This window comes from Caretta caretta, chromosome 4 (genome assembly GCF_965140235.1).
Source record: "Caretta caretta isolate rCarCar2 chromosome 4, rCarCar1.hap1, whole genome shotgun sequence".
In the NCBI taxonomy this organism is placed as follows: Eukaryota; Metazoa; Chordata; order Testudines; family Cheloniidae; genus Caretta; species Caretta caretta.
In genome coordinates, this window is record NC_134209.1 from 49,508,471 (window position 1) to 49,520,733 (window position 12,263).

Sequence of the window (12,263 nt, forward strand, 5' to 3'; positions counted from 1 at the left end):
ATCAGATAAAAATCAAGACAGTGAAAGATAAAAAGGAGGCCTGTGTTTTATCTTTCACCTTTATCCTTACTGAAGCCCAGGAATATTTCTATTAACTCTAGTATTGTAATCATGCTGCTCAGCTCTCTCTTGGTAGAAATGACATCCTCCTTTTACAGCCGCATTTACTTTCTTCTCACTTTTATTGGTGTGTATTACTTAAATCAGAAATGTAGAATCATGAAACTGAGGTTATGGAAACTGGCATTTAAAAAGGAATCCTACATTACTATAAACTGCTTTCCCTAATAGTTTTGTCTCTCATTTTGGTTTCACCCAGTGTCCCACATTTGGGCCTTGGTAGGTGAAGGGGCCATGCTGCCAATATTCTCCATAGGAAATAATACAACCACTTGGGAAACCTAATGGCCAATCAAAACGTAACTCCAAATGCTACAAGTTTTTCACATTGTTTCCCAGTGCAAAAACAATGATTTAGTGAACTAGGACTACTATTTTACTTAGCCTTCCTTGAATTGCCAACCTTTTCCACTTCTAAAATGTTGATAATAAATACATTGCATCACAACATTTATTACACCTCACTCAAAATAGCTAAAGGGGGGGAAAAAGTAGTTCTGTGTGTGTCACCCTGGCACCCCTTATTCATCACGGTCATGTAATTAGGATATGTTTTGCACAAAGTATGCCTTGTGAGGTATCATTCTAAAAGTTGATCTGCTAGACATTAATATCTTGTTGAATTGTAGGTCCTTTCGTCGTATGTGAAGTTAGGAAGTTAGGCTATGTATGTGTTACTGAAACATGTTGTGAGGTTGAAAACGCCCACAAGCAGCCTTTCAGGTACAACAGCAAAAAGGCCAAACAATGTTAATGGCTTATTGAGGAAATGCACAGAAGCACAAGGACTACCCCAGGAACTGTATATGATAGAAACCTCTCAGAGATAGCACTACACAATGGGAACTGTTTGACCCACGTCACAGCAAAAGAGCTTTCCAGTAAGTGGGAAGAATATATAAAAGGGGGAAATGCCATCATGATGGCACCTCACGCTCCCTACAGCACACCTGGAAACACCTGAGGAACAAAGACTGAACTGGGGGAAGTGATGGTCCCAGGCTAAAGGGATTTCTAGCCTGTGTATGAAAACCTGGCAAACCCAAGCTGCAAAGCCAAGGCAGCGTGTGCCTTAAGAATCTGCTAGCCTGTTTATCGCTCAGGGTGAGAATTTGCTAATTCATCTAGTGTGTTAAGCTCAGTTTGCATTTTTGTTTATTTACTAGGTCATCTGCTTTGATCTGTTTGCTATCACTTATAATCACTTAAAATTTCTCTTTTGTAGTAATAAATTTATTTTATGTTTTAATCCAAACAGTGTGTGTTTGACTAAGGTGTCTGGGGAAAATCTTTGCTTGGTTACCACAAGTGTGCATGGTCCTCTTCATATTGAGGGAGAGGCGGACCAGGTATTAAACCCATATACTGGCCAGATTTGACCAGGGCAGGACGATACTGCTCTGGGGTCCTAGGCTAGTGGTTAGAGAGCCTGCATGTAACTGCAGCTGGGTGTGTCCCTACCTGTGTGAATGCTGGTGAAAGTGCAAGCTCGGAGGACTTTGCAGCTTGTAACAGCAGCACAGTGTGAGAGGGATCCCAGGCTGGTGGGTCAGAGGGCTCAGTGGTACCCCAATTCCAGGTGGCACCCCAGGGGGAACCTGTCACACTGCGGTCGGTGTAATTTTGTGATTCTCAGTATGGGAGATTCTGTTCTTTTCCCCAATAAATTAACATCCCCTCGTGAGAAATTTCAACTGTTTTGAGGCATATTAAACACAGAGGATATGAGCCTGGCTGTCTTGGGGGGTGGAACTCGCAGGATTTTAATAATGCAAAGTGCAATGGCTTGCTATATCATCATCATCCTTTTAGTGGTGTATCAACTCTCTCCCTAGCTATACAAAGTGAAGCAAACACAAGGCGTTTGCAACCAGATCTTTCATGAGGTAAAAGGATGTACACAGCAGGAGCTCACCAGGACATTTTCTCATGCTTGCATTCTGACCTCTTCTATAATTTATCTCTTTCTATTCACTGATCTCCTGCCTTTGATGCCCACATGGGAAGAAAAGCAACAAACTTCTCCCCAACCGAGAGATAGAAACCACAATTTTCCAGTTATACATCAACACAACTGTGGCTTGGTTATTTCTCCTTTCGGTTCCCAGAGGCAACAGAGCTCCTTCTGCTGTGTCGCTGTTTGAAAGCCATTTTAACTATTGTTCCTAGCCTGCACTTTTCTAAATGTAGTATTAACCTCCCAAACAACCACTTCTTTCATCCAATATGTTCACTTTTTCCACCTCAGTAAAATTACCAAGCGGCACAGAAGAGGGAAGGAAAGAAGAGGAGCTACCGTTACCTTTCTCTGCATAACTGTGATGCAATGAGCTTGCCTATAATTACTGTTGCTTACTGTATGTATTTTGATCGTGTCTGGAGGCCCCAATTAGGGACTCCAATCATAATCACCTGTGAAAATATTCTTTGAGGGGAGTTGAGTGAACTGTCAGGCTCTGCTCTCCAGTGTGTATGGGTCACTCTCTCTATCCTGGCCCAATGTGGAGGAGAAGCCCCGGTGAGTGTATGACCCAAGGACCTCTTGATGCCAACTGGCAGAGGGATCAGGGGTACATAAGGGTTTCAGAGATTCCCTGGGTCTGGTATCTACATACTAGTCTGCCAAAGAATGCCATGTAAATTCTCTAATGAAAGCCTGTGTCATACTGATCATAGTGAGATGCATGTATGGACAATATGTGAGGAGCTATGGATAGATACTACAAATTATGCTCTCTAGGTCTGTATGTTAAGGCAGCTCACCAAAGGGTGAGCCATATACTCCTGTCAGGAGTGGGGGAAGAGATCATAGAATCATAGAATATCAGGGTTGGAAGGGACCCCAGAAGGTCATCTAGTCCAACCCCCTGCTTGAAGCAGGACCAATTCCCAGTTAAATCATCCCAGCCAGGGCTTTGTCAAGCCTGACCTTAAAAACCTCTAAGGAAGGAGATTCTACCACCTCCCTAGGTAACGCATTCCAGTGTTTCACCACCCTCTTAGTGAAAAAGTTTTTCCTAATATCCAATCTAAACCTCTCCCACTGCAACTTGAGACCATTACTCCTCGTTCTGTCATCAGCTACCATTGAGAACAGTCTAGAGCCATCCTCTTTGGAACCCCCTTTCAGGTAGTTGAAAGCAGCTATCAAATCCCCCCTCATTCTTCTCTTCTGCAGGCTAAACAATCCCAGCTCCCTCAGCCTCTCCTCATAAGTCATGTGTTCCAGACCCCTAATCATTTTTGTTGCCCTTCGCTGGACTCTCTCCAATCTATCCACATCCTTCCTGTAGTGTGGGGCCCAAAACTGGACACAGTACTCCAGATGTTTATCTCTCCCTGGCTGGTCATGTGAAACTGAGTATTATATAAAGAAAAGGAGTACTTGTGGCACCTTAGAGACTAACCAATTTATTTGAGCATAAGCTTTCGTGAGCTACAGCTCTGTTACTCTGAAACCTGAGTATTATATGGGTCCCAAGGGATCCCCATTTACAGTCTGAGCAGAATGCTAATGAGTAGATTGTGGGGGCTTTAAGAACTAACAAGAACAGCAGGGCCTATTTAGGAGAAAAGAGAACTAACTTTTGGAACTATACCTGGGATGCAGATGAATCCCCAGTATTCCTTTAGTCTGTGAGGACAAGCCACCAGCAGGCTTGATCTTATGAATCCCCAATATTCCTTTAGTCTGTGAGGACAAGCCACCAGCAGGCTTGATCTTATGAAAGAGGGATCTCAAACAACCTGATTGAAAATACTGGGAAAAGCAGTTGGGGGTAAACTATCCTGTAGAAGTTAAGATAGGCTCTAAAAAGCATGTTATTATTTTGTTTTATATATGACCCTTTGTTTCCAATATTCTTACTTTCCATCACTTGAATCTCTGTTCTTTGATGATAAACTTATTCTTATTTTCACTAAAAAATATCTAAGTGCTGTGTGTTAAGTGGAGTGATGATTTGGAGTTAAAACTAATAAGCTGGGGTACTGTTCCTTCAGGAGTGGTGAAATCTGTCAGTCCTGTGAGTGTTCAGTGGAACGGAGGCTTGGCATTCCACAGGAACACTCAGAGGGTTCAGGGGTTGGTGTGTGCTTATTGTTTGTCTGCAGAGAGACAGCAGAGACTGTGGGGCTCAGAAGGGAGTACTTGTAGTGCCTGTGGCCGGGGTTGTCAGGGAGCTGATCCATGGCAGGTACAGACAGGTCTCTTTCACACCAATGTCTCTTTCACACCACCCTGGGTACCCTTGGGAAGTGTCAGAGGCAGGTGTGCACCCTCAGCTCGCCCTGGCAGTGGCATGGCTCTGCGCTCCAGCCCATTGGCTCTTGCTGTGGTGGGCTCCTCCGAATGTGGGAGGGCTAACCATCTGCCCATCCCAAGGAGACAAGGAGGGGGAGTGTAGAGGAGGGGGAAAACAGTCACCAGCCCCATGTAACACCCCAAAGTGAAGATGAGATGCTGATGCCAGGGCTAAAGGGGTGAGGGACCCTGCAGGGAGTTCCTGGGGGAGCCATAAGTGCCTGGAGCAAATGAAGGATAGAAGAGGGGGTTGGTGCAGCCAGGAGGTGGTGACATTTGAGGTGATCTGTACGGTAGACGGACTTGGGTGCTGGTGGCAGCAGAAGTGCCCTGGGGGGTAAGGGGTCATGGACTGACAGGGCGCAGGAGTGAAAGGGGAGGTTGGGGGGAGCGAAGTATTATTTCGGGGATTGGGAGGTTTTAAGAGGGGCATGAGCAATGGTGGGGAGGGTCTGTGGGGCTTTAGGGAATGGAGGAGGGCTTAGGCAGGGTCATATTTCATGGGGGTGTTGCTTGGGGCAGGTTTGTGATGTGGTGAGTTTATTGGGGAGATGAGGGTTGGTGTAGTGGGAAGGCGGATGGGTGGGGCTGTGGCAGAATAATGTGGCTTCTGGAGTTTGGGTTTATGTGCGGGGCAGGAGAGGGTTGTGGTGTTTATTTGGGGATGGGGCAGCAGGGAGCTGGATGGGTTTAAGCAGTGGTTGAGGGCTAGGTCAGGTATTGGTGGATTATTTGGAGGGGCAAGGGGCTGGGAGCACAAGAAGCCCAGTGACCACAGCTGGCTGTAGCTGGGTCTGGCTTCCCTCCTCCACAGCCCCTTCCCCTCCTCTTGACAAAGCCCTGGCTGGGATGATTTAGTTGGGGATTGGTCCTGCTTTGAGCAGGGGGGTGGACTAGGTGACCTCCTGAGGTCCCTTCCAACCCTGATATTCTACTGTTCTCTTCTCCTCCTTCTGTCTCACCACTCCTCTCTCCCTCGCGGACACCAGCCCCAGCTCTGCTGGAAGGGAAGGGACAGACTCGTCACCACCATGCCAGGAATGGGGTCTGGCTCGCAGTGCACTGGACACACTCAGGACGGACTCTGCCTGCAGCTCCGTGCCAGGGCCTTGTAGATCCACCTCACTGCCTGCCACTGGGCTCCAGGGACTCCCCTTGCTTGTCCTGCTGCTGGGCCACTGGGTAGTGGCAACATAGCTCACATTTGGTGGCTGAGTCCCTCTAGCCCTAGCTACTTGCTGCCTATTACTCCAATGGGCTAACTGCTCAGCACATGTAAATGGGTGCAAAAATGCATGTCTTCCAGCAACTAGACTCTGCTTCAGAGAAGTAACCCTATTTAGGACAGTACTCAAGCATGTGCTAAAGTACAATTCTAAAACGGGATAGACTTATGCCTGTACTTTCCCAGATCAGGACCTTAAACAGGTTAAAAGTAGAAACAGAGCTGTTCTTTCTAGCCAAAGACAGAAATACATATTCCTAATGCAGAGTATACATTCAGATTTAGGAACAAACATTTACCCTGTATTTAAGTTAAAACTGGGCCTAGGAGCACCGACTTCCAACCAACTTAAAATGATCCATTTGATCTTGAGAGTTGTTTGACCTCCAACCCTCCTAAAACAGCTGCCAGATGGCTCCAGAAAAATATGATAAACATGATAAATATGATAAACAGCTCAGTTTTTTGCCATTTCCAAGTGTTTTATTCTGTTGCTAAAAATGTAAACAAACTAAGAAAAATGCTTTCATGAGTGTATATCAGAAATGGGGTTTGTTGACTACAGATTTTTAAAGATTTTTTTTTAAAGGAAGAGCAAGATCAGCTTCTTACCCTGGTTTTAAGAACAAAGAGTCTACTGACATGTCAGATAATGGGCTGTAATACTATACTGGGAACTGTCTGAAAATTACTGAATGGGTATTTGGAGATCTGCAATCATTTTAGATGAAAACATCCATCTGGCAATTGTCCTAGGTGTCAGTTTTCATTTTAGATGCATGTCAGCAATTTGCATTATAAGTGCAACTACCTTGCTCACTTGCAAACCTCAGTGAGAGTAGATGGGGTGCGGGGGGGGTCACTCTTCCATGGTTTCAGTCCTCTCTGAGAGGTCTCAGAAGGTAGTTGTGGGCAGCCGTTCTTCTAAGCCTAGGATTTTCTCATGTGGTGTTTCACAGAGCTCTTATCTTGTGCCCCCTGTTGTTGAATGTGTATATTCAGTCATTGGAAGAATTAGTGATGAGGCTTGGGCTGGCAGTGTTTTCAGTATGCTGGTGACAGCCAGCTCTTTTTCTGAATTTCATCTGACTCAAATGCTGCCAAATGCCTTACCTGGGGTTTGATAGGGACATAAGCCTGAATAAGGACGAGCTGATTGAAGGTGATCTTAAATCATCTTACACAGACTCATATTGCTGGGTTTAATATGCTTCCAGACAGTATTAAGATAGAAGTGATGCTGGTGAGATGGGGTAAGCAACTGAAGGTATGGCAAAGATCTTATCTGGCCCTTTAACAGAGCGTGTGAACCCACCATTTGTTACTCAAGTTAAAGATCTGGGGCATTACTGGATCCCTAGCTGCTGTTAGATGATCATGTAGCAGCAGTGACTGGGAGAGCTTCTTTGCCTATACACACCTGGCCAGGACACTGAGATCATTTCCTTTTTGTGAACCTTGCTACCAGGATCCAGGCCATTGTCTCCTTGAGATTAGACTACTGCACTGTGCTGGACAAGGGGCTGCACTCTAAATCAACTCAGAAAATGATACTAGGGCGGGAAGTGGCAGCATCTTTGGCAAATGGGCTTTCCTGCTGCATGGGGGCACCCAACCCTCAAGGCTTGAGCTTGGGTGGCTAGTCTGAGTCTCTGATGGAGTCACAACATCCACCCTGCTATTTTTAGCACGCTAGCTCGAGCCCTACTAGTCTGAGTCCGTCTACCCAGGATTGGGTGCTCACTCGCAGCTGCAATGTAGACATACCCTTGAAACCTAACGTCCTGCCATTGACCCAGCACAGGTCACAATATGAAATGTTGAAATTCAAAAAACAAACTGGAAACATTGAGAAATTATTCACAAAATATATTTCCCCATTTTTCTCCCCAGCTACAGAAATAGTCAGAATGTTTTGAACTTTGATGAAATTTCAAAATTTGAAGGAAAAAAGATTCCAATAATTTCTCCTCTTTAGGCCAATGCCAGCTTTGATCTATAAAGATCTAAAGCGTTTGGGTGAGAAACCACATCTCTCAGGGTATGGTTTCCAGTGGTACAGCAGAGACACTCAAACTGGAATCCCCCCGCACCAACCAGCTTTAAAAAAAGGAAGCTGCTGGCAGGGCCTTCTCTGTCAGGAACGCTACACTCTGGAGTCAGTCCCCATCCTTGTTCACAATAGCACAAACTGCTGGCCTTCAGCACATGCTACAAATCCGATCACTTTTCCAGGCTTTTGGAAAGGGAAGGTGAATGCGCTGTGGGCTGGAGTCTGTGGTTGGTGTGACTTATGTTTTTCCATTTGTGGTTTTGGGGAGGCTGCAGTTATTTTTGTGTGCATTTGGTTTGATTGTATTTTTAACATATGGCAGAGGCACCAGAGCCTTGGTATATAAAAACAGAACAGAAAACTCTCCCTCTTTTGTACAAATCAACATAAATAAACCAACAAACATTGGCATGCTCAGTAGTGCTCATCACATTGTGAATTATGACCAGCAGAAGGTCTATTGATTTGGCTTGGGTTCTTTCCTCTTAAAAAAATAGTAGTTCCTCCAAGAAGATGTTATAGGCAATAAAAAGAGTGATTCTTTAGAATATTATTCAAACTCTGAATGATGAAATGCAAAACAGAATGCAAGTTTTCTTTTTGATGTCATCTACCACTATCATGTGCAGTTTAATTCTTCTACTCACGTAAAGGAGGCTCACTGAAAATAAAGACCTATTTCACAAAGTAGCAAGACTGACAAAGGCCTATTGTCTCTGCAATAGGAAAGTGAAGCAGGCTAGCGACCAGAGGCCCTTCATGGTCTTATAAATCCTACAGAAGGAAAACAGTTCACTAATGATCTCTGAATCCTGAGAGAGCCACCAGATGGTTGGGAGGAAATTAGCCACTGGCAGCCTCCCCAGAAGATCTGTGGTGTAGCTTGTTAAGCCACTAAGGTGTTGTTATTTTACATTCTCTAGATGCACACATGAGAGACTATAACAGCGTAAGTGCCAAGCTCAGAGAAAGTGGAAAAAGCAAGCTCCCGATGTTAGCCTCAGTCTGAAGGCCAAATTTGCCCCGGACATTGTTTTAATAAACAAATCTAGAAAGCATTCCCACATTTAGCAAAATTTGCCTTTTGTCTGAAAACTCTTGACTTCAGTTACCACCATTGACCTCAAGCTTATCTTTGGTCTCAGAGAGAAGAGTCAGCAACGGAGTGAATCCAAACAAAAGTTTGACATGTACTGAGGTACTGTGTGGTAAACCAAGCCATAAACAAGGCAATAGCTGAGTTGGTAGCAAAATACAGAGCACAGAAAAAGTTAGCTGAGAAGCAAACAGGAGAGTGCAGCATGGGAGCTGTTACAGTAGCAGAGTCCCTTGACACTAAGAGGTTCCAAGAAGTGAAGAGACATTCCAAAGTATGAACCACCATTTGCCATAACACTTTCGATCAGAGGCTCTCAAAGCACTTTGCAGTCATTGATGAACTAAAAAGAATGGCAAATTAAGGATCAAAATCAGTCTGATGTGGGACATGCACAACAAATGAAAGAACATAAGGGATACCCATCTTGAAATGTAAACTGCCCTCTCTGATTTGGAGAAAGGATGGAGAGGCTTGAGAGGCAGATGAAGCCAAAGAGAAGAAAGTCATAAAGTAAGAAAACTGGAAAGAGACAAAAGGCATCTTCAGGAAAGATAAGGCAATTTGAGAGAATGCAGAGAATAGCAGAGGCTATGAGAAATGAAGGAAGATGGAGGAATGTGGCTTCAATGAAAACTAAAAGTTGTAAGAATAAAAGATAATGCACAAAAGAACTGTTTTAACAGTTTTGGCTGCAGTTGGTATTCTGTCCTCAGACTAAGAACCCAACAGAGATCAGCAGCCCAATCAGTGATCAAGAGGCAAGCCCTGAATGGAAGCCACTAGAAAGAAGAGACATGTTCTCCTGGGTGGTATCTCCGTTGGGGAAAAGTGGCCCAAGAAAGTGTGGCCAAAAAAGAAAACATAATTGTTGCCTCCTAGGGACTAGGACAATAGGTATCAAAGCCAGGAGTCCTCTACCAGACACACAGATAAGATACCAGACACACAGACAGATAAGAAGGGAAAAGAGATATCTAAGGCCATCCATTTAAGTTAGAAGCATACCTAATGATAACAAACTTCAATTTTATAATGAAGAATGTGGTGACTGAGAAATTCAGGGAAGGACAAACAGTGGGCATCAGCAATATGTCCCAGAACTGGAGAGGCATGAAACATGCCTTGACCTACTAGATGCAGTGACTCATGGGGTAGTGGATATTAACTACAGAAGTACACAATGAGAAAAGGAGGGGAATACATTAATTATAATATCCCAGGATTAGTATTTAGGTAGAGATAGAAAAACAAAATTTCTGTCCTGTGGAAATTCTGATATTTCAACATTTGTTTTCATCCCAAAGCAGATGAAAACCTGCAATATAAAACATTTTGTGGAATGAAAAGTTATCAAAAATTTTGATCCAGAAATATCTAAAATTTTCATTCTGGGATAATGTTAAACTCTGCATCTGCCTGAGCTGCCGTGGTGTCTCATGGTAGTTGTAGGTTCAGACCTCAGTGCCCCCATTCTCCCTGTGGACCAAGCTCCCTGGCTAGACTACATCTCCCATGATGCACTGCGGTCTTTTCATGTCCCATGATTAAGGCTGCATGTCTGTCACGGAGATCATGGATAACGTGACTTTCATGGAGATCATGGATAATGTGACCTCTTTGACTTCTGCAGCAGCCAGCAGCAGCAGTTTGGGTGTGTGGGAGGGGGCTCAGGGCTAGGGGTTCGGGGCGGCACTTATCTTGGGGTGGAGGGGCTCCCTGGCTCCCACTGGCATGTCCCTGCAGCTCCTAGGTGGAGGCACCAGGAGGCTCTGCGCCTGCAGGCCCTGCCCCTACAGCTCCCATTGGCTGCTGTTCCCAGCCAATGGGAGCTGAGGAGCCAGCGCTTGTGGCGGGAGCAGCGCATGGAGAGCCCCTGGCTGCCCCTCCCCTAGGAGCTGCAGGGACATATGGAGCTGGATAGGGAGCCTGCCAGCCCCGCCAACCCTCCCCACCCCCAACACCAGCAGGGGTCCTGGGCTGCGTGCCACCCGCCTCCCCTCCAGCACCAGTGGGGAGCCCAGGCCATCCCCCCCGCCAGCACCTGTGGTGCCTCCAGACTGCCCCCTCAGAGCACCTGCAGCCCCCTGGCCAAGTTTTAGTTAGGGGTATACAGTAAGAGTCATGAACAGGTCATGGGCCATGAATTTTTGTTTACTGTGCGTGATCTGTCCATGACTTTTACTAAAAATACCTGTGACTAAAACGTAGCCTTACCCATGATACACCAATGAAACTCAGCAACAGATATGTTTTCATTGTAACTTAGATACCTAATTAACACAGGCACTTTTGAAAATGTTACCCTGCACATTGGACCATCCTTCGTTGCTCCATATATTAAGAATGCATTTTTTTTACTATTATTTAAAAAATGCTATTACCGCTGTTACCTGCAGCTCCCTTGTTTCCTCCTCAGCGGCTGAAGCGTGATATGAGAGGACCTATGGGATAAGGAATGAAGAAACCGAAGTACAAATAAAAGCATGCACTGTAAAAGCATCTAAATCTTTTTTTTAAAAAAGAGAAATAAATTGAGATTATGCCTGCAATGCACTGACTTTAATGGAGCTCTGCATGGGCATAGGAATGCTCGTCATAGCAGCTTCTTGATATAGCCAGGCCAAGAAAATCTATACATGACCAAAGAGCTCTGATTTTAAAAAAATATCACCAAAACCCCTTCTCTTGGGAAAGCTTTCATACCCCATTTCAAAGACAAATATATCACAGCACAGCTATGACTATGGGATGACATTGTTCCCAAAATAAGTCTCTTTCTTTCATGGGTTTATAACTCAGACGTTAAAGAAAATTCTGTCCTGGATAAAATTTGGAAGAAGAGGTTTCAGTCTAGGAGAAAATATTTTGTTTTAAATTAACAAAAAACCCCACCCCATATATAATTTTTTAATTGTGAGAATAAAAGAGAGGAGAATGCTACTGCGTTGGGTTCCTTTAAACATATGTGCAACTAAGAGTCCAGCTCTGGCTTTTTTTAAAAAAAGACATTTTTTTACAGCCTCTACAGAATTTTATTTTTTAAATGATAAACCAACAGAGTCACTAATGTGAGATGTAAATAAACCACCCAATCTTATTTTTAAAAAGCACTGAAATTACTTGACAGTACGGTTATCATCTGCCCAGCTTGAAGTGACTAACTACATGTTTACATGAGAGTTGTAATGTTTCCTTTAGAAGCTATTGGGTATATAATCCACATTTTAGAAATTTTGCAAGCACTCTTATTTACATATTGGACAGATCCAAAGTCTACAAAATTTAAGTTTCAGGCTTACAGTTATCTTCCAAGTAATTCAGCATATCATGTGAGAACCTCCTTTAACACCATGGTCATTAAACCTAACAGTAAACAATTCAAAGGCTAGGACCAGATGACATTTATGCTTAATATATTTTGACGGAGCTCAAGGAAGTTGCAGAAAGCCTAATCCTGCTGTTA

The 12,263-nt window shown here is 44.2% G+C and overlaps 1 protein-coding gene across 4 annotated transcripts in view; it reads right to left on the minus strand.

Annotated features, from left to right (window-relative positions):
- PDE5A (phosphodiesterase 5A) overlaps positions 1-12,263 on the minus strand; it is a 94,348-nt gene that overhangs the window by 29,213 nt on the left and 52,872 nt on the right. For 3 of the 4 annotated variants that reach the window (XM_048847145.2, XM_048847147.2, XM_075127620.1), the window contains exon 11: positions 11,182-11,241. In XM_048847145.2, the coding sequence (XP_048703102.1) occupies positions 11,182-11,241 (60 nt within the window). The remainder of the gene's footprint in view (positions 1-11,181; positions 11,242-12,263) is intronic. The other variant, XM_048847146.2, reaches the window with a different exon arrangement.